The 23,233-nt window shown below is 39.8% G+C and overlaps 1 protein-coding gene and 1 long non-coding RNA gene across 4 annotated transcripts in view; one reads left to right on the top strand and one right to left on the bottom strand.

Annotated features, from left to right (window-relative positions):
- The window catches only part of LOC107320226 (uncharacterized), a 32,053-nt gene extending 30,825 nt beyond the window's left edge, over positions 1-1,228 (top strand). For both annotated transcript variants that reach the window (XR_014935436.1, XR_014935437.1), the window contains one exon: positions 761-1,228. This is a non-coding gene — a long non-coding RNA (uncharacterized LOC107320226). The remainder of the gene's footprint in view (positions 1-760) is intronic.
- A 15,312-nt stretch (positions 1,229-16,540) lies between these two features.
- FOXI1 (forkhead box I1) lies at positions 16,541-22,568 on the bottom strand. Of its 2 annotated transcripts, XM_085518783.1 has the most exons (3): positions 22,159-22,568; positions 19,306-19,762; positions 16,541-18,231 (listed from the first exon to the last, which is right to left on the bottom strand). In XM_085518783.1, the coding sequence occupies exons 2-3, from the start codon at positions 19,607-19,609 to the stop codon at positions 17,678-17,680; spliced, it is 858 nt and encodes a 285-aa protein (XP_085374909.1). In that variant the 5' UTR covers positions 19,610-19,762; positions 22,159-22,568; the 3' UTR covers positions 16,541-17,677. The 2 variants fall into 2 exon arrangements, with proteins under 2 accessions (XP_085374909.1, XP_015731400.2); XM_015875914.3 differs by lacking the exon at positions 22,159-22,568 and having other exon boundaries at positions 19,306-20,528.
- Between the last annotated feature and the right edge of the window lie 665 nt (positions 22,569-23,233).

Below are 23,233 nucleotides of genomic sequence, written 5' to 3' on the forward strand. Positions count from 1 at the left end.
GAGATGAGTGAAAAGGCAGCTTGTCAGCCAAGGAAAGCTCTCCGAGCAGGCGTGTGGGAGTAACCTGCTCAAATCTGAATGCATTGGGCATTTTTATGCACTAGAACATGAGATTTTAACAGTAAAAGAATATTTTACACTGCATGGAAAGAAAAACTCCAGTTTTGTAACTTCACCGCTTTTATAACTGCAACATTTAAGGAAATGGGAGATGAGATGGGCAGCAGGAGAGCAGACTGCTTACCAGGCTTACTGCATAGAAGGAGAGACGCACACAAACCTTCAGACACACAAGTTCAACTATCTTTGCTTTTCCCTCTTTCTTTTTTCTGTTCATGCTGCTTCTCTCAGCAGAAAGTCACAGAAGGATTCAAGTACTAAAATTAACTTTAAAAGTCAGTTGCCAGATTCCAAAATGAATTCATTATACAGATACCCAACAAAAAAATAATAATAAAAACAGCACCAGAGGGGAAAAGTGTAACTGCAAAATGTGTGTTTTTGAGCAACCGGACTCTTATTTCTCAATGGAAATCACAGTGACTTCATTCTTTTGTACCATTCTAAAATTATAAACTATATTACTTATCTAATGAAATAATAAAAAAGTAGACATGACCCCTTTTAAGACTGCAGTGCCATATGTAACCACTTAGTTTGTTATAGAGCTATTTCTTCAGTTTACTGTGTGTATTTTGACTGTATACATAACATAAGAACTAGATCTCATGAGTGATACAGGCTTGTTTCTATTTTCCAGGACTGAGAGAATGCTGTCCTCGAAGCTCTCTATGAACTGTCTGAAAAGGCTTTCTGATGGGATCACAAAAAGCTCAAGGGGAAAAAAGGTCAACAGAAACGAGTATAAATTTCAGCAAAGACAAAGTCTGCATCATCTTTTACATTTCAAGATCCCTATCTGCTCAGAAACTCAATTGCTCAACTTCTAGTTTGCATGTCTTTGACAATCTTCGTTGAAATCATATGCAAATACTACATCTATTACAGTTAGGGGTAACGTGAGATGCTTTCTTATTCCTTTAATCAAATCCATCTGTTAATTCCAGAAGATGCTAGTTTTGAATTGTATTGTTATTTGCATTACCAGGAATTGGGAGTAACCTGAGTATGCGGTTACTTCAGTTTTATGGAAGGTTGAGTTTTGTTTCTAATTTTTTTTTTTTTAACTATTTTGCATATTAAATATAGATGTCCTAACAATCTTGAAGGAGAATGATGAGTTTCTGTTCTTATCACTTGTAGCATCAGAACACTGAGACAGCTGGTCCACCGGCCTGAGTCAGTGTAGCTGACTATACACTGGACGTGTACTTAGTGCATAAAGTCCATGGAAGATATCTACCCAATACAGTAGCAAATCTGCTTCTCACCAAATGTTACTCTTTTTTTCTCTAAAAGTAGACTGGACTCATAAAAATGTTGTTAGTTGGCATAGTGAGTTGAAAACTGGAGGTGAAGCAGCATTGCCCCTCCTTGCACAGTGTTATATATTGGCTCAGAAGTATCTTCTAGTTATTATAGATAAACTCAAAATACTGTAAAGCAGCTCTAGCCAAAGTAATACAGTAAAAAACACTCTCAGGTCAGCTAGAGAGCGCCCACAGGGAGCTGCACAGCTGTCACAGGGCTGGTTATGGGCAGCCTGAGGAGATGGGCTACACCCTGAATGCGCCACTGTATTTCCATAAGCATTCATTGTGTTCTTTCAATTAACTATATATTTTAACGTTGAAAACCATGAACGCGTATGTTTGGAACATTCAATTTGGGAAACTGGGAAAGTATATTGATCTCCCGTGACTCCTTTTTCTCTACATTCTTCTCTCATAAGGTCTCAGTATTTCATGGCCACTGAAGAATTCAAAGAATGCCATTAACCAAGATACCAGCCTGCTAATTAAAACTAAATACTTGTTCTGAAAGAATTCCAAAGCAAATCTTAGGTCTTACACAGAAACTCTTTATAAAGACAAAATATTAAAGCTTTCTACTTTCCAGCTGATCGCTCAGCCGCCTTTTTTTGCCTTTGGATTCTTTGTGCAAAAATTACTCCACCCAAATCTCAAAACTGGAGTCTCATCAATATTCTTCCATAATTTATAAAGCCCAGCTTCCACAGTTTGGTCTCAAGAGTTTGTTTTCTGCTTCTGAACTATGGCTTTACCTGTCTTTATTACAGGGGACAGGAAAGGGAAGAAAGAAGGAGAGGGCGTAGGGGAGGGAATGAATTGCTGGAATTTACCTTTACTCGAGGCAAGGAAAGAACAAATTTAGAAAGAAGAACATTGGAAAAAAACACTCTATCAGAAGCAGCCCCCAAACATTCCATCATCCTGAAGTTTACACAGTTTCTATTTTTTGCAATTTTCTGCTTTTCTTTCCAGATGGGCAACTGGAAATTGCCATACGGAATTAATTCCTGGAATCCTTCCTGCCAATACTCAGGAACCAAGAAGTCCAAACAGTCTTTAGACTATCCAAAATGCTGCTGCATTACCTCTGAGTAACAAAGCATTTTTATCACATATATTGCAAACATTTCTAGGATCTCGTCCCTTTACTTCAGAAGTTTTAGACTTACCTCACTCTAACTTTGGAAAGATTTCTGTCTATTTCCCTTAAAACAGGGAAATCACACAGCTCAGAGTTTCAACACAACCCTTTCAGAAGCAGCTGCTTTTCTCATAGTCAATTGTGTTCTCCATTACACCCAAATGTAGCTGTAAATCAGTAAGTTTCAAAGCAATCCCTTAAGATCACATGCTTTTCTTCCACTAAGTTTTGTCACAATACCTCCATGCTTTTGAACAGCAATACCTTATTATCTCCAGATAGTTCTTTACAGTGTTATTTAATGATGCTTACTTTTACACCTAGAGGAAGGGAGCTTGTCAGCATCAGCTGTAGCTGATGAGCAGTACTTCACAGCAGCTGTGAAAGCACAGAGCTTGCTATGCCTGCACTCATTAGGGCAGCCATGCTACACACCTGGCCTGTGAACCGGCATATTGAGGTAGGGATGATGTGACACCATCCACAGCACTGTGGAATTAAGCTGTGAAAGAAGTGAAATTACTGCAAAACATGCCATTTCCCAGTGCAGCTGGCATTCCTTGCTGATGCCTACCATGTTTCAAACTCCATTTTGGTGCATTCAGATTTCTAACACCATGCTCTCACAACGCCTGGCTTGTGCAAACTCAGAGCAATGAGCTTCCCCACAATACAACAAAGGTTCTGTCCTTTCTGGCTCCTCAGCTTTAGAAGTGTCTCTGCAGCCTGTGAAGCCTTTGAAGGACCTTCAATCTGAACTCAAACCAGGAGCTCTAAGAAGTACTATGACGGTTTTAAGAAGTGCTCAACAGCAGCAGCTGCACTGCAAAGCACAATTCAAGCCCTTTTCAGCCCCCTGCTCTGTGAAAGCGAAGTGTCAATGGTGTGTTTCATTAATTCTGTAGGCAGAATGCTCATGTTAAAACATCCACAACCTGAAGTGCACGGTGCAGGTGCAGCACCTGACGGGACCTTCTAGAGGCAGAAACCCACCCCCCATCCCCGTTCTTTACCTTTGGAAGGAGAGCAGCTGCAGAGACCGTCTCTATGGGATGACGACAGGCGGATACATCCCTCCACGTTACACAGCCCCGCACCTTCGAGGCGCTGTGTCTAAAACACGTGTGCTCAGTGCAGGTTGGAGGCTGCACGAGGAGCTCGGACCAGGGGCGGCGCGTGGATGATGGGAGCCGGGCACGAGGAGGGAGCGAGTGTGCATCGGCAGGAAGGGCGGTGGGGTGATGGGAGCTGGTGGAGGCTCCGCGCTGCCAGCACTGCATTGCACTGCATTGCACGGGGCGCTGCGGCTGCAGGGCCGGCCTCGGTACCTCGGGAACCTGCAGGAGCGCCCGCACCTGTGACACTGCGAACAGCTCGTGGTCTGACCTTCCTTGAGAACTGCAGTGACTGAGTCTTGCTAGAACTATAGCAGTTCTACAGTAGAATGTTGCGGTTTTTGCTGTTGATACTCGTGGGGTATTTTGTGTTTTGTTCTGTGCAGAACAGTGGCTGCAGATCAACACGGTGTTTCAGGTCCTTAGCTTTCTGCTTGCATTTCTGCCCGAAGGCCATGTGCTGTGGTGCGTCGTTGCTTGCAGCCTTCCTGCAGCCCAGCTGCAGCACAGCCCTGATAGAACAAAGGTTTGCTACGTCTTATTCCTGCTGACGTTACACTGTTGGCAGACATGCTTTATAGCCTTCACGTTTATATGTTAACCTGATTCTTCAGTCATACAGTTCAGTAACACAGTTTAGTTCCTGGCAAACACAAAGTTAAATCATCGATGCAGCAAGAAGACCTTCCCTAATAATCTATTTATATTGGGCTTTACTAAAACCACTGTTAACCTCTCCTAAGTTTGCACATACTAAGGGTTAGAACTTTTCAGTCACATACAAGATGGTTCTTCCATAGCATGTTCTACTGCAGGGATGCTGCTAGTCTTCTTGCCTCATCTTATTCATCAGTCACAGTTGACTAAGCACAGTAACTTGCATTCAGGAAATACAGTTGCACTGAATGTATAACATCAAAAAAAAAAAAAAGGTGGCCAAAGCTCCCATTGAGAAAGATTTGTGCTTGAAAATAGGTTAGGTATAAAAATGCACAGCAGCTTCCTTCTAACACAAACTTCATGTGAAAAAGCAAGAAATTTATAGCAATACTTACAGCCTTTTGTTTGCTGATAGACTAGGGATATATTTCTGTAAAGGAAGCAGTAAATGTGATGAACAGTGATTTGCATGTGCTAAAAGAAAGGGAGCTACTTAATTTTCTTTGACTTTTGACAGATAAACATTTCCCTGGCACTGCTCATGATTCTTTTGTCTTTAATTTATTCAGGCTCACAAACAATAGAAGCATTATTTTTGAAACATGCTGACAAGCTGAAGAAGGCCAAAACCAGATCTGAGTTTCCCAAGACTGTTTGGTCTCCATTAACGTTCAGCAAGTGTCTAGGAGTGTCAATGGGTGCCATTCAGTTCCACCCCTGGGCTTCATGCACACTTCCATGGCAGAGCCATTGCAACAGACTGCCCCTCTGCTGCCTGCTGTCACATGGCAACACAATGTAATGGAATATGGGAGGGAAGGTTCAGCCTTTCCACCATCACAACATCTGACATCATAGGCCAACATAATAAAATAGGAGGCATTACTTTCAGAGCAACCCTCACAGAGATGGGTTTAAATCACAGAATCATGAAGGATCAGGACAAAGTCATCAACTAGTCACTTTTCTTGTTCTGCCTGCCCTGCAGCAGCCCCACCATCTGTTGTTTGGGTCCAAACACTGCAGTCTGACCATATTTTTCCTGAAATACTGATTTATTTACTTTTTTAAATGAATTTCTTCCTTCACCATGCCCGTGCAGAACTGAAGCGCTTGCAGCCAGGCAGCCCTGTTTCTGTCACACCTACATTGAACAGCGTATCAGCAAAAACAAATGAACTACTTTCAGCTTACCATTTGTTAACAAGCGTGTTTTTTCAGCATTGCAATAAAATACACAGAATTCCAGAAAAGAATGAGAAACGTGGTACCTTCTGCCACCCTCACTACACAGCAGGACCCCTGAAGTAGCAAGCGTTGTTCTGCACTGACACGCTGTCTGCAGTTTGTGCAGTTCTGCTGAAGCAGATAAGCAGCTGATTTGGGCGAGCTCAGGTCTCTGCTTTGCTTGTTCACTCCGGTCAGATCTAGGCCTAGTCAAAAGTTTATTTCTATATGTGAACTTCAGCTTCCATTCCCTACAGGTGGTTTATACAAATTACCTTTCTCCTGCAGTGGCTGGTTTCTCTAAAACCAAGGCTATCGGTGGAGCTTTGTGTGCTATAACACTGCAGTGCCCTAAGGCATGATTAAGCCATTTGTTTACATATAAACATGTGGCACACTCCACCTGGACCAAGTGTTTGTTTTTGCATAGTTAGCAGATAACAGGGCTGTAAATGTTATTGCTAAATATTATAAACACAGATATATGTTTCCCTCCTCCCCCCAGAATTGTGTTTTGGGCTTGATTCTCATCTTGACTTTTAGCAAATTTGGGTGGATATAACAGAACCTGTGACTCACATATGCACAAACTCAGGATAAAGCTCTGGTTTTCAGTAGCATCCACACTATTTGTATTATGTGATTTGTGGTTGCTTTTTCTTTAGTAAACTTGATACAATTTATTATCATTATTTTTCAGCCTGATGCAACCATTTCTATTTCAAACCATGTATTTATTTTTATGTTGTTCCATTCAATGCCTGATTGTATATCCATACTGCATAATGAGCATGATATATTTATGACAGTGTTACAGAAGTAATGATTTCTGTTTCTCTCTATTCTGTACTGGGTTGTGTGGGGTGTTTTTTTTCCCCTGAAAATGTCTCTATCTAAAGTTCTATTAACACAAATATTTTTCCCCCATTATTTTTCCTTCTGCAGATTCAGAATGTATCACTCGAGAGCAGTTATTGGTGTGTGGATTCTTCACAGTGGCTTATGTTGCCATGTAATAAACCTCTGGAGTGTATTTCAGTGGTGAGCAGAAGATGGTATTACAAGATTAATTCCAGCACTATCACATTCATAACATTATTGTTATTTAATTTACACTATTTCTCAAGGTTTAAAATGAAATAAGTCACAGACCACGAGCTGTTCTTTTCAAAGAAAACCTGAAAATCTTGGGGGAAATTTTTGCACTACTAACTCAGAAAAACAAACCCAAACTGTTCTGTTTTCACATAAATTGAATTATTTGCTCTGAATGTACCAATGAAGGTTTGAATTTGAATGAGAAAAAAAATAACGCATAAACAGGAAAGGCAAAATTATGAGACATTTTTGGATTTGATTTCAACTTTAAATTGAGTAAGAATCTGTTAAGTTTCCTCTCTTCCCTGAGTGGATGTCAAATTTTGTTTCCAGTTTAGCTGCAAAAACTAATAGCCAAAGTGCAGTTGCAGTGGTGGGCAGGGATTTGGTCATGTTTGTATTTCTGGACACCAAGAAGCCTCTTTTCATGCATGTTTCCTTTTCATTGACACTACACACATGGGAAAGGGATGTTGTGCTTATTTATGTACTGTTATGTTTGGAATGTCAGTGACTTTAAGACATAAAATGTATTCAGATATATCTTATGAAGAATCTATTTCAAGATAGGAAAAAAAGTAAACACAGTAAATACAGATCTTGTAATTGTTTTGAGTTTTTCAATAAGTAGTAAACTGATGCAAGTAGAATTGCTTCAGAAGACAACAATTACAGATTTTTGAAGACTTTCATGATGAAAATCCTGCTAAACTAGGAGTGCTGTTTGTTTCTGCATGCTTTACTAATTTTCTACATTCTAAGATGATTAATATTCACGATCATATCTTTCTGTGTTTCGTTTCTTAGGCTTCATGTGTTTGTAGTGGTATAAAAAACAATCTGCATGTGCAACGTCTTCTCATTACTTAACAGATCTTTGGAAGTACTAAGAATTGCATGGGAACGGAAGTAATGCAGTCACTAACCACACGCCACAGGCACTGGGGCATTTAGAATGTACTTAGGATTGAAGCACCAAGTCAGCCAGCTGAAAGCCTCATCATAAATGTGCCTAATCAACACGCAGAGTGCACCTGCTTCCCACTGATAATCCAAAGTAACTGCAGAATGATCAGTGCTATTCCAACTCTGTTCCACTGTAAGAATGCTTTCTAAGAAAATACTGACAGACAGTTCCTGCTGAGCCTAAAGATCTGTAGAGTGCGGTTAAAATAAATGTATATACATGTATGTAAAAATGAGGAGGCTGGAATTTGAACAGCCACCACAATTTGGTGTGAGTGTTACTGATCAATGGAAATACAAGTTGACTTTTTACCATGAGAGTTAAGGAGGGATTACTGTTTCTTTAGAAAGCTGCACCAAGTAATTACATGCTGTAGGTTATGATCACATGGATAGAGGTCTAAGGCGAAGCTGGGTGATGATACCTTTGATTGCAGCATAGGGAACTGCATTATGTTACAATTTTTAATTGAGCACGTAATAACCCCTAGTAACAGTAAACTAAAACTGTTGGTAGGCTATGGGCTGCGTCCTCCATGTCCCCTCCATGAGCAGTGTTCAAAGGTAAGAATAAAGATGACAGAGCATGAATTTTTTAAAGCCGCCTGAAGAAATTACATAATTGCTGTATGATATTAATTGTTTCCATTGAGGCTGTACCAAGCAAATGGATTTGTGTGGATCCATTTACCTGAATTGAGTTGTTCTGCCAAGTTCAGGCCCATCTTCAGTTTCATTCCCTTCTACACAAGCCAGAACGGTGCCTCTAGAGAAAGGGAAAGAACTTTAAATTTTATATTCACATTTATGTTCATGAAAAACAGTCAGTTTCTGTGAAAAGCTATTCATTTCTCTTCCAACACAGTCTTCCACTTGCTGCACAAAGTACTGCTCTGAGCACGAAGTCCTCTAACTCATTATAGGAATGTGTGAAGTACTGAGAGAAACTAGGGTAAAATACACAACACCTTGTCTTCTGCTGTTTTTATTTTCCTTACCAGGAAAATACTGAAGCAGCATGCACAACATAGAGACAGTGTACTGTTGCTTACCTTGTTACTTCCATCTAAATTCAGGAGTATTTAAAGGTTATCACTTGCTTAACTGCTTTACCCTGTTATTCAAAACGAGCCCATGCACGTCTGCAGAATTCACTGCGTATAGTAATACACAGACCTTTATATTTTGTACAATTGCCCAATGAAATGTAATATTTAAACTTCCTACAAATGTAAGGTGAAAAATGCCCTTTCTGAATGTAATCTACAAACCCAAACTAATTATTAGATGAATAATCTCAATAACTACACTGTAAAATGTAGTAATGTTGATCACAGATAAAAATAACAACCCTCCACCCCGCCTCTCTCCCAAACACACAAGCACCTGAGGAGCTCTACAAGTCATGCAGAAACCACTGCAACACTTAATGTTCAGTAACTACAGGATGTAGTTAATAACCCCTGCTGTGATCCTCATGTCTGATCTGTGTGTCCCACACAAAATGGAAGTTTGGAAAATTCACAGACATTCTATTTGCTTGTCAGAGCTTCCAATGCACGTCCCAGGGTTCAGGTCAATCCTGTGACTGTTACATCTGTCAGTATTTCTCCCCTTAGCTGTTATTTTCAATAACAGGCCATTCCAGACATCATCTGCCCCAGATGGCAATAAGGATGTAAAGGATTAATCTGATTACAACTGATAGCTTCTGTTTCACTCATATTCCATATTTATATTCATGTATACTTTTATTTTTTTAAGTAGATCCAGCCCATGCTATCCATAGCCTGCTTGACTGCTTCATTTTCACATTATCAGCTACCATCAACAGGTTTTTCTAGAGCTCTGACCTTATTTTTCCCCTGCTGCTCAAGGTTAGGAATGTTAAATACACTTTGTTGGAGGAAAAATGTCCTGATTGATTGAGAATATTCTGAGGCTTTCAAACTTAAGGGTCGCCTTACAACTTGCCAGGGAATAAAAGAACATGCTTCTTTGCATGTTTATTTGCATAAATAAAATCCCCAAACGTATAATTTTTCAATAATTGCTTTAAATAGCAAACATTCCGTAAAAAAAAAAATGGAAATGTCACAGTGCAAGCAAACCTGCAGGTGCCCTGCACTATCACTGACCCTTGCTCATATGGAGAAGGTTTCAGGCTGTCATGCTGATTTGCTGCATCTATTTTATATCAAATATATGGAAGGATACAGACAGTATAGCAGGAGAACAATGACTTATCTGCATGCTTGCTTATCTTATCATTTATTTACTTACAGTGAATGGAGACAGAATTACGTAAAACCAGATTTGGGGAGTATCTCTCTCCATAATTAGCCACAGTTACCTCATTTTGTTACCTCCAAGTAGAACAAGAGACGGTTTTGTGGTTCTGGAAAAAAGTTTAAGCTTTGTGAACTTTGCATTTTCCATTGGAACATATGTGGGATCAATAAAACTTAATGCAACAGTCAAATAATTGAAAGAAACACCACCTGTTTAGTAATGATGTCATATGTGAGATAACGTTATCTGTACAGTCTCAGTAGTATATATATAATAGAATACTTAAATATACTCTTATTACGCACATCCTTCGTAGTTCTAGCTGTCTCCCAGAGAGCTTTGATAGCAGACAGCTTGCAGCACAGTGCAATGTACTTTTTCACAGAACTATTCATATAGGTATGGTAGTTTAGTTCCATCAGAGATCCAAGGGTTTGAGTTGTGGCAGCCCTAAGGCAGGGAAAGCTCTAAGAATACTCTCATTTTCAGCTGAAGCCACACTGTCCCCAACAAAGCAATAGGCAGGGAGTGTGAGTAAACATCAATCCCCGCATCCTTTCTCCTTCTCCCCTTCCTTGCAAGAATCCTGATAGACTTTTTTTTGTGGGGGTTTTTTGTTTTGTTTTGTTTTGTTGAGTGAAAGTAAATTTGAGATCTGCCCACTTGCAGTGATACAGTAAAGTGTACATGTACCTTGTGGATAACTAATGGTTTGAGTCTAGTTGGATGATGGCACTATTAATAATAAATAACCAGGTTCCCAGCTGTCAGGGAAGAAAGACAGCACTTCACTTTCTTTGAACTTTCTGCATTCTTAGCATTCTTTCCATAAATCATTTAATAGCTGCCCTATTCATAGGAAAATGTGTAGCTGAAGCTAAATGTTGTTTTTTTTCTTCCTCCACGTTTTCATTGGAGGGAACTGTAATAAATTAATCTGATTTGCATGCAAGTTTGCATACACAAAGCTCTTGGCATGAAATTGCAAACAATAGGCTGTTTGTGTCAGAACACATTGTTCTAACCACATAAAAAATTGCTACTGAGATATAAGGCACATCAGTATTACCCCCCTGCTCTGTAGTACCAGTTCTGTGCCACAACAAATCCACACCTCCAAAGGTGACAAAGAAATCAACTCAGTACCTTTGTATCTCTCCTTGTGTTGGTGTCAAAATAATGTCCATGGTTTTGTGGTGCATCCTAACAAGAGGACGATTCTGATCCCTTGATGAAACTGCATGCAGAACACATAAAAAGCCTTCCCTGATGACACAAATATTGTTCCTCCCTTTCAGCACACTGCCTGGAAACATACATCAGTTCACTTATGGACATAATTAGCTACTATCTATGTAATACTTCCATGAAACTTCTGGCATTGAAGCGTTGAGCAGACGCTCCTGCATCTGATGGCTCACAGGAGTCAAAGTGTATTATTAATCCAGCTGGACATACTGAGATCAGAAATTACCTATGCACAGTATTAAACATAGGGATAAACTCCCCTGACATGGCATTTAATTACAGCACAGCTTCTGAGTGCTCTTCGTGGAATCTATCAGCACACCAAAGGTTACCTCTGCTTGTCTCTTGTAAATACACAAGCAGAGTTTGATGATAACACCTTCATTGTGCCTGCTCACCTTACTTCTGTAATCTGTCAGAGGAACAGAAGCAAGAACAACAAATTCTGTTGAGAACTGATAATAGGAGGCAAGAGGAACAATTTTTGTCTGGAAAAGATTAAATGGAAGCAATCGTAATAGTTTAAAGCAGTTAAACACACTAAATATGCCTAACAGTTGAAGAATATTGCTGAAAAGCTTTGTCATGTGTTGTGTATTCCACAGGGAAAGCACATTAAAACAAACAAATAAACAAATGAGAACAACAAATAAACAACATGAAGAGCAGAAAGCTTCTGTCATCCTAGGACTAGGCTGCTCCCTTCCATTTGCAATGCAGACAAGAGCATCAAGAGAGGTTCTTACACCCTCACACTGGTGTACTCTGCAAAGTGAGGTGTGTCAGTCAGTACTGGTATGAACTGACATGGAGCTGAGTTCTCCAGTTTCAGTTTAAACAGAGATGAATTGACATCCTTGGTACTTTGCGAGGCTGTTCCGTAAGAGATTATTTCAGGAATTTTTGACAAAGGAATAATAAACAGCTTTTTACCAACTAACTAATTTAGGAAATGAGTAGCATGCAGGTTAGAAATGAGGATTAGCTTCTGCTAGAGTTTGCATGACTGTCTGTCTTGCTTCTTAAGTAGCAACAGATAACCATGGATGGAAGATACGCTGGAAGTACACACAGAATTAGTTGCACAGTCTACAGCAAAGAAATTTGTAGAGGAATGTTTCTGGGTTTAATTGCAATTTAGCAAAGACACACAAACATTGTTTCTGGAGGAGTAGCCTGAAAATTAATTTGCACAGTATATCAGAAGACTGTATATTGTGCAAGTCCACTCAAGAAGGATCCTTTGTGTAGATGAAAGTCCTTAAACTAGGCTTACAATATAAGTAAGAAAAAACTGAGGTGTCTTTCAATCCAGGTACTCACAGCCATGGAGGTTTCTAGCACATGACAAGTACCAGCTGTCAGAGAGTTACCAGCAGCACCTCCATGACTACAGCAGCACAGATTCTTGTGGTTATCAACATTTCAAGCTCAGAAAGCTAAAGGTTATTACTAGTGGCAAACTGCATGTTCTTGTTCAGACAAGAGATAGATCTTAAAGCCTGAAGACTTTGGCAAAAGAGTAACGCAGCTCTGGGTCAGCTCTCCTCAAGTTCCATTGGAAGAAGTTTTAAGAATTGCTGTGAAGTGCTTTCAGCTGGCAGTGCCATGAATTGGCAGTGCTACTGGGAAGAAGTTTGTTATTTTACTCACCTGCAAACATATTCACAGAAAGCAACAAAGAAACTATTGACTAAACTGCTAAACAGTGAAGAATTTCATAATGTATCCCATCATGGGAAAAAAGTGCACTGTAATTCAGAATACATTTGGCAAAATGCCTGTTGCTGTTTGTCACAGAAACAAATTCTGGCATCACTTTAATTTTATTTTCATTGACAGATACCTGTGCTACACACCCTGGTGTCATCTTGGAACAAGGAATATCATTTAATCTCGTGTTGGTTATCAGTAATGGGATGCCAGGCAGTTCAGAATTCTACCGTTAAATACAGATTTTAAGGCTCATTGAGACAGAGATTTTCTTAAGTTGATCTCGCTTTACTTTTTTCCACTTACTAAGAACACTGCAGTATGTTTGATAAGACAAGAATGAATGAAACCCAAGGTATTTATAATTTTTAAAATATATTTTGCACAGCATCGTGCGGTCTCTTTTTCTAATTACCTTTCTAGATAAGCAAGGAATGAAGAAGCTCTACTATAATTGTAAAACAGGGTAAACAGTCACCAGACATATTTGTCTTGCTAATTGTTTACCAAGCACTGAAAGAGTGTTCCTTAGTCTGTATCATTTTAGATTTTCAATGTGTGCTTTAGAAGTCTCCCATTGTTTACAGAAAGCAACCGTGGTTTGCAATAGCTACACCATTTTTTCCCCTTTCATAGAATGGCTTTACAGGTGGCACTGTGAACTGGCTTTCACTTGATGAAGGGAGGTTCTGTCCATTGGCCTTTCAGTCAAGCACAAATATGATGCACCTGTCTATTAATTTCTCTCCTCATAATCCCCCCAAACCAGGTGCTGCATGGACTATTTGGGTTAGTGTTAGCAATTATTAGTAGTATTTTTCTTGAGCCTGGTTCATTTTGACTGACTCAAAGGATGGACTGAGTACCAAAGTATTAGCATAGACAATTATCAACATCTGAAATGCATTAACCACCTACATGAAGGCATGATCAGTGGCAATTGTGTACAGCAGAAGAGTGTGTGAGAGCAGCTGCTTCAAAGTGAATATTAAATTTGTTCATAATGTATGCAAACTATTACCATTAATAAAGTAGATGCCAATACAGAATGGTCTTTGACTATTTTGCCTAATCCAGCTGAAAGCTCCACAACAAACTCAGCCTTTAAAACAATTATGAAACACAGAGTAAATTGCCACCAAGATTAATTACATTTCCTGCATGTTGATGGTAACATGAGATTTGGCTGACCTCATTGTTAGCAGCCCTCCATTCCCCATCCCTATTGCAGACTATTGCTAATGTTGCTCTTCTGTCTTCAGAAGCCTCTTCTCCTAAGCTATCTACAATTATCTGATTATCTGATCAATGACCTGGTTTGGATTTGGTAGATGAGTGAGTCTCTTCTTTACATTGCCTTATGGCTTCATTTCACTTAGATCTAGTAGACTGCCTTTTTTTTAATTTATTTTAAGCTTATGAAGATTGTTGATTACAAAACACTTTCTCTGCTACATACATCAAACTGTAGGTGGGGCTCTACCTGGACTGCTAGGGAATGGCACTGCTGGACTCAAGGATTTGCAGCTGATCCCATGACAAGGTGAACAAGACTTCCTGTGGGAAACCTCATTGCCCAGACTTCTGCTGTGTAGCCCCAGATCTTTAACATGATTTGCGACTCAAGTCTATAATGGAAACATGGAAAGCTGAAAACTAATACTAGAGCAAACTAGAGCTGAAGTGTCGCAGATTCTCCTGCTGCAAATGCAGGACACAGAACCATGAAACTGCAGTAAGAATCCAGGGAAGGTGTTTCTGCCATGGTGAATGAAGATGACACTGTGCAAGTGGTTCAGCAGCTAATCTTTGGTATACCTCAACTATATCTAGGAACCTATTTCTCATGACTCAAGGCACACTGTCTGCCACTGAAGGCTTCTGTCTTTGCAGAAGCTTTGTGATGACAGAGAAGTAGGAACCTATTCTGACCACTTCACGACTGGCTGTGGTTTTGGTGAGACAGGAGCAACCTTTAACAGCTAACTTTACATTTACACCAGGAACAAGTAATTGAAGAATCAAGGAGCACAGTGCCCACATTGGCATGTGAAGATAGATAGCTACATTTCGAAACACAATAAGAAAATAACAATCAATCAATCAGGAATCATCACAGAATAAATCAGTGAGAGTTGTTGAAGCCCAGATTAGATTTTCAAGCATCACCAATGTAAATGTAAACATTTGTAATATAGCACATAACAGTAGGTGTTGGTAATATAATGTAGTTAAAAACAGAGAAAAACACTAAAGAAGAGCAACAGTATAGAGACTTTTCATTCCAAACCCCATGTAATTACCATACAACATACATGAATATGAGCATTACCTTAGGAAGATCAGTGCTGCTGCTCATACAAGCACAACAGTTTCCTTCCAGATGCCAGACTGATGTGCAGGAGCTCCAGGAACCTATTAGTGTGACTGGTTATCAAAGTCAATCCTCTCTGGAAAAAAAACAACAAACAAACAAAAAAAGCAAAAATAAAGAAGAACATTTATATTTTTTGTTACAAATATTTGTTTTTATGAATAATCATTCATGTGTGCCATGCAGATGTTTTTCCACTCCTTCCTTGAACAGCAGGCTCATCACCAGATTTGGTGCATATCAAACTAGCTGGAGGGTCATGGGAGAACTCACTAACCCCTGCACTTAGGGCACCCAGTAGGAAAAATACCTCTGCCTATGAAGAACCGGCACGTTAGAAGTACTTCCTCATTACCTATAGGCCAAAAGCAGTATTTGCTTAATAGTCTCTGGGAAGCAATGAGGCACAAAGTCTTGTCTTGTTGGAACCACACATTAAATGCAGTACAAATGGACAAAGGAGCTGCTTCCTACTGTCTGCTGTTGTTCAGCAATATCATTCGCCTTGGTGCAATTTGCATTTTATTTCTCCCATACTTTTGCTCTGTGAGTCTACAATGGAACATTTAAGGAGCAAAGAAATCAATTCTGTCTGTTTTCTGAACTGTGTTCTCCACAGGAGCTGCATTTTTGGGTAGTCTGTTGTATTTTTACTGGATCCCACACGTAACTGTGCTGACTCAATGCATTTCTCACTTGTCACATGAGCAAGTCTCTGTAACAAATGCTGCTGGGTGCTGACTTGCAGGGCATTCTAAGGCTCACCTGGGCTGGTACTTGTGGAATGGCTGTAAAATTCAGAGGGTGGAGGCTACAGCTCAGGCCTCAGTACAGAAAAACTTACAGTCATGGCAGAAGGTTATTTTATTTTGTTATCTGTGCAGTGTTAGCTATGGAGGGAGGTTTCAGCTTCCAAATGAGAACTTATAATACTGAGTTCAGTGAACAGTCATAACAAAATGATCAATGAGAATGCAGAAACGATTGCATTCATTCTTTGGCTAATTAGCATGTGAAGATATAGTCTGGTTTCTGAAATGATTGGCACCACTTAGATCCAATAGGGCAACTGTAGGGATTATTTTTCTTTACTGAAAGCATTTTGCATAATAGCAGCCAATTGTATTCCTCAGGCATGCAAATTTGGATTCTCTAGACAGATCCCATCTCACCCTCTGACCTTGAGTATTTCACTAGGCTTTCCTCAGGCTAACTGCACAACTCCAGCTATTAAGGAGGCTTTTAAAGATGTAAGAAGTACAGCATACACACATTTGTATATACAAATTCTTTATTAAAAATGCTTCTTTTGTGGCCTGTAACAAAACAATATCCATGTAGAGTTAAAAAAAATAACCAAGACAAAGCAGCAGCTATTACAGTGCATTAATATGTTGTCCATCATTCTGGAAGCCTGATCCGTGCACAGATGTGTAAATGCCAGTAAAACATGGTGCCTTCATAGGTTGCAGGCTCTACAGTCTGAGATATTATTTTACATAAATATGAAACACGATTCAATTATTGGCTTGAAGAAACTTCATTTATTTGAATTTTTGTTTGTGGTTACAGTAGAATATAAAAAAATAAGCATTATTCCTAATATTTACACAAAACAATTGCATGGACTTTGTTACAAAAAGGAAGAAAATATACAGCACAGAGACGTTTTCCACAGAATTTAACTCTGTACTTAAGATCTAAAACACAAAGATCTGATTGCACCAGCAGAAGGCAACTCCATTTGTTGTGCTTTGTTTCAGTTTCAAAATGAATGTTGTGTCCTTGATTATGCTAGCCTGCTTCACAACCATGTTCCCCTTAGGGGTGAAACAGCATCAGACTTGAGGCAACATATGCTCTAGTAGTAGAGAAATTTAAAGAGGGCATTCCCTCATCCCCTGCTAGTTACTACCCACTATGTAGTAGTTCTTGCTGTAGATCCTTCAGTGTCTCAGAATAGCTTTGTTCAAATAAGAATGTACCAAGAATCTCTAGTACAGACAGCCTGTATCAGAAAGAGAGATAATTTACAGATATAGCCAAATATATATCAGTGTTTTAAAAGCACCATAGCAAAATAACTACCATGCCAGAAAGTTTCATCCCTAAGATAAACAGTAACTCCTCTCAAGTATGTCCACAGGGGACCATGATTTTTAGCAGTGCAAACACAATCTCCATCAGACTTCTTTGCTATTCTTGCTGTTAAAATCCCTCCATTTTTATATGGAGCTGCCAAATGTGGAGCGCTTGTAACTTGAGTAAGGATAACAGTTAAAACGTTTGGGGCTGTCAGAAAGTAGGATGCAATGCAGATCCTAGAGATAACAGACTAACAATAATCATCCACCCACAGGTCACTCCCTCTCATAAATAGCTATATTTTGATGTCTTGGAGATCTCTTATTTAGACCTCTGTCCCCTCCCTGGAAAAGAGAGTGTTATTTGTGCTGATACTACTGTAAAAATGGGTGTTAAACTGGTTGAGCACTGAGTTGCTATAGCCGAGGTGACTAGCAGGCATAGAATTGGACCACTCTCCCACACCATGACTGGGAACATTAGAGAGTGGAGAGTAGGAATTCAAGCCCGCCATATTCTGTCCCATTTTGTCAGTGGGTTCAGCATTAAGTCCCAATGGCACTGAGCGGCCCACTGAATTAGAGCCATTAACATAAGCAGTCATACTGGAAATGAAATTACTAAGGCATGGACTACTGGAAGATGGAGGCGGAGATCCTTTATCAGGTGGATTGTCAGTCCCAGATGATGGGTTTTCCAAGAGATCCTGATGCTCACCAGCTTTGGGGCTGCCAGTCAAGGTGTTGTCCTCGGATTTCTCAGATGTAAGATGGGCAGAACTAGCCCCAATATCAGACTTCCTTTTCCTCTTCCTGCGAAAGTTGCCATTGTCAAACATCTTTTCACAGTTTGGGTCCAGAGTCCAGTAATTCCCTTTTCCTGTCAAGGATGGACAAACACATATTTTCTGGTTTAAAATATGGCTGCAGTCAGCAAGGAACAGTTTTCTTTGACTTTTCAATTTTATTTTCACAGAAACAGAGAATTTGCAAGAGCAAAAAAAACAAAAACAAACAAAAAAACCCCATGTTTTGCAGCCACACAAAAGCAGAAGTCTGCTGAATTCTGAAAAAAAAAAAAATGTTTTCCCCTGTGTCCTGTAGCCCTGACTCTACACAGCTAGAACTGCAAGTGGAGCCACTTGGAGGACTTGTTAGTTTTACTTTTTTTTTTTCTTGGTGGGGGAATGAGGTTTCACTATATAACTGATCCTCCAAATTTACAGCAATTATCAAATCCCATAATAGATTGCTTCTGCGCATTCAGTGGGGTAGGATAGTTTATCAATGAGATAGAACCACATTTTTGGCTCTCTCTGGCAACATAATTGAATGGCTTTTAAATGTCCCAAAAGGTTCCCAATAGATACTGTCAGGAAAAAGAAAAATTAAAAAACAAAAATAAAAAGGAAGAATGATGGCATTTCAGCCGGTGGGTTGGAAACAGCCTAAGTGGGATTGCAAGCAAAACACTTGAAACAAAACAAAAGCAGCCTGCTCTCCTCATGATAATTATTGTTTACTCCATTAAAGCCACTGGACTTCTACAATTAGTCTGAATTTTCTTTACCCTCTTTCCTTGAATCCTCAGTTAAGTTTGGTACAATCCATATGCATTACACCAAATGATTTCTGAACGTATCTTCCTCAGGCTGATCCTGTGCTTGATTCTGGGGAAGATTTAGAGCACTAAAGAATCTCTTTCTCTACAGAGATTTGATAAATGATATTGATTCAGAACTCAGCTATGCATGCTTGCCTTCTAGTGCAGCCCTATGAAAAAAAAGAGAAGCTACTTTGTGTATGTCCAGAATCCAGGCTATTGTGTCTCTTCGCATTGTATTTTACATTACAAATTGTATAAAAAGAAAGAAAAAAAACAACAAACAGAAACAATTTCATTTTTAGATCTATCATATTTAAATAGAGAGAAGAAAGGTGGGAGCAACTATACCTGGATCATCTTCATCTCTAGGCACCTTCTTGAAACAATCATTGAGAGACAAGTTGTGCCGAATTGAGTTCTGCCAGCCAGCTTTACTTTTGTTGTAAAATGGGAAGTTGTCAGCCACATACTGGTAGATCTGACTGAGAGTCAACCTCTTTTCTGGCGCTCCATGGATAGCCATGGCAATAAGGGCAGAGTAGGAGTAAGGTGGTCTAACCAACTTCATAAGCTCTTCTTGGGATGGAAGAGGAAGCCAGCCAAGATCTGTTCCTCCCAAGCCGTGCATGTTAGGCAGGAGCTGCCTTTGCATCCCATAAGACTGAGGAATGAAAGGACTGGCATTGGATCCTGGGAGATACGGTGGTGGAGTAATGGAAGGTCCGTTTAGCCAGAGGTAAGGATTGGGTGTGCTGTTGTAGTCCGTTGTCTCAAAGGTGCTCGGTCGCTGTGGACTAGGAATATTCTGTGGATGGAAGAAGTTCTCATAGTAGATATTCATTTCTGGAGGTTCTTGACCAATATTTGGAAACTGTGGGCTGCAGCGTGGTGGAGAGTGCGTTTGTGGATCAAAGGAGCTCATGCTCTAACACAGGCAGCTGATAAGTTATGACACACCTGTGCTAGTGCTCCTTTCCTGAGACAGGTGCATCACCTGTGCCCTTCCCTACTTACTTATGCACCTGTAAGTGTTTTGGCTTGGACTGCAGGCTCCGCCCCATTGCCCTGAGTGGCTGCAGATTAGGATGATATCCCTTTTGGAATGCTGGCAGTCCCAGCCAGTCATTGATGTCACACCAACCAAACGTGAAAGTTACAACTTTTTATCTTCTTAAATGAATGAAGGAATTTTCCACTAATGTGATGCACAGAAAGAAAGTCTACGGTGCCTCAAAGTTATAACCCCTGATCAGACATCCACCTCTTTTTACCTTTTACAGTGAAGATTTAGCATGGAGTTTTTGTTTCTTTTTAAATAAAAGCAGTTTTGTTCTCTTGCTGGTAGCACTTCATAGTGCAAAAGCTGTTGTCATTTGTCAGTGAAACGGCAGGCAAACTTAAAATTAAAATAGAAAAGGTCAGACCTCCTTTTCCTTCTGTAACTTTAATTGCAACTTCCTTGTACTTCCCCCTAGGCAATCACAGTACTAGAGGCGAATTCTGCAACAGGGTACTCACGTGAGTAATCTTATTGATGTAAATGGATTAATCTTATGAGAATGAAAAAAAAAAAAAAAAAGCAAAAAAAAAAACCCAACAAAACCCAAGCTTAATAATCAAACCTTTCATTAGAGCTTAAACAGGTAAACTGAAATGGGAAAATTTTTTGTTTAGTTTTTGCTGCTTCCTCTTTGGTGCAGAACTGGTACAAAGAAGGCACAAAACCACTCAGCACAATTTTCAAGGAGGAAATGCATAATGTTCAGCCAGCTTTTCTCAGCTGATTTCCAACTTAATTTGTAGCTATGTAGACAAAAGTAGGTTCCTAAAAAAATTAGTAGCAAGTAATAAACAAAAACCTCCAGCCTTTTTATGACTTGGCAAAATACTTACTGCCTTGCATGCCACCCAGCCAGCACTTACAGATGAGAAAAAGCAGAGCTGCAACCTCACCAACATCTGCCCCAGAATGAGGACAGTTCTTAGTCTGTACAACAGCACAGAATGTTCCACTGTAGCTAAAAGCATTCCTGCAACTCTCTTCAGACAGCAGAAGTGATATTTGTATTTTTTTCCTGCATCTAAATGTATGTGCATCCATGTATTTGGAACCTGACTCAGCCTCAATAACCAGTGCAATTAAAGAAAGTCCCCAGATGACAAGAAAGTCTGCAGGAGAGTTCTAGTCCTGTAGTTTCTGCAGAAATGTGAGATTTGAACTGTAGATTTGAATCCCTGGCTTAACCAAAGACTTAACCAAAGACTCACTTAAGAAAAGGTGAAGTCCCACATTCACCTTTTCACTTAGTGTTTTGTGCTGCAGCACAACGTTCCACCAAGATTCCCCGTTCCCTGTGACACTACTGTCATGTCACTGCTGTTACTGTGAAAGGCATGAAATACAACCGAAATATTTAGTAAGGGTGACAGAGACAATTTACAAGCTCAGAAATGCCCCTCTAGCTGTTACTTGACACACACACTGCACATAGAATCATACGCACTACAGGTATGAATGAACAAATTGGTGTTAGTTTGTGAATGCGAAGTAGGCTGTGCAGATACACATTAAAGAGTGGGGATGGTTTATTTTTTATGTGGCAACCACTGAACAAAAGGTGTGGCCAGGACAAAAAAGAAATGATGAGTCATTTTTCAGGAAATAACAGTGCAAGCACCTCTTTTCTTAAAGCCATCTGAAACTGGTTTTCTTTGTAACAATCTCAGTTTCACACATGTGAAAGGCTGAGCAATACTGCATACATCTTCATAATCAACTTACTAACAGGCAGTTCTCAAAATTCTATCTGCACTCCTGCAAATGCTGTTATTATAGATATTGTTACCTAAGAATAACAAACAAACAAACAAACAAACACCTTTCAGTGTTTATAGAGGAGTCAGCAGAACAGCATTTTAAAGAAAACCTCAAAGGAGCAAAAGCAGGAGTTGGCGTTATAGTGAGCTTTGATCCGCAAGGGAGTGTGAAAGAAAACATAATAAAATGTGGACTCCTGAAGAAATTTTTGCCACCCCACCTCCTAAAAAAGGAAAAAGGAAAAGCAAAAAAGGAAAAAAAGAAATGTTCTAATTTGTTATTGCTTAGGGTTTGCTAGTGTCAAGAAGTAAAAATTTAGCATGGATTCTCAGGACAATCATCCAAATTCCTATAATCCAAAACATTCTGCATGATTTACTTACAGTTAAAATGCACTGAACTGGGAGCTGGGCGAATCCTTTGGCAATATGGTGGGCTTAACAAAACAATCAGACAATCACAGAATAGCTTAGGTTGAAAAGGACCTCAAATATCATCTGGCTTCAAATCCCTGCCACAAGAAGTGTTGCCAACCACTAGAAAAACAAAACCAAAAATATCATTTCTTCAACCAGAGCCTCAAGAGGGCTCTAAAACATCCTCTGCAAATTAATCTTTATAAAGTTTTGGTGCTGTTCATTGTAGCAAGTCCAGCCCTTAACTGTGCTCTGCCAGTGCCTGAGAATCTGCTACTACCAGACATACCCCAATGTGATATTTGAGCAAAATATAGCACAGAACCAAGAAAAGCAAGCACTGGGGTAAAGAATGACAAGCGCTGCTTTTAGAGCGATGAAATACAAAGACAGTTGTAAGGTTCTGCCTATGTAGTTCTGGAAGTGCAAAGGTCTGATCCCTCCCCGGCAAGTGCATGCTGGCACAGCTTCTAGCACAGTCGTGATTTGATCAGCAACATTTTTCTTCCAACTGATTGTGCCTGATTTACTCAGAAAGAAATATAAACAACACCTGTAAAAGTGGTACTTTGTCAGTATTACGGGCACACCTTACTGCCTGAGAATCACTGCAGTATTGCACTTCAGGTGCAGATGTTCATCTGCAGGCAAAAGGCAGCACGGGAACAGCAAACTTTGTTCAAGCTGTGATTGCTCCAAGCAGGGCCTGTTGGAGTTAATTGAGCTTAGCCATGAGCACTGCCTTGGGGTCCTCACCACTGGGAATGCTGTTCTTGGCAGGGCTGGGACAGGGAGGCAGCAATTTCAAAAGTAAGAAAAGAGAATGAAATAGCAAGGCTTCCACGTAATGAAACTGGGAACAGGTAATATGCTGGTGTAGGTATTCTAACAGAACATGCTTAGAGCTGAAAAACTCTAAGAAGAAAAGGGAAGTTGATGTTGGAGTTGTAATTTAGTGATCATTACCTGCAAAGATCACAATGCATTGGGTTTGGTGAGGTCTTTATGGGCAGGACACATAATGTTTTTAATATTTTATTTA

This window comes from Coturnix japonica, chromosome 18 (assembly GCF_054131305.1).
Source record: "Coturnix japonica strain WE chromosome 18, WE-NBRP24, whole genome shotgun sequence".
Classification (NCBI taxonomy): domain Eukaryota; kingdom Metazoa; phylum Chordata; class Aves; order Galliformes; family Phasianidae; genus Coturnix; species Coturnix japonica.

Excerpts from the sequence above, each read along its gene's own strand:
- FOXI1 (XM_015875914.3), bottom strand. The coding sequence starts at position 19,879 with ATGAGCTCCTTTGATCCACAAACGCACTCTCCACCACGCTGCAGCCCA. Across the intron at positions 18,232-19,305 it reads TAGAGATGAAGATGATCCAG|GAAAAGGGAATTACTGGACT; the intron begins GTATAGTTGCTC and ends CATCCTTGACAG.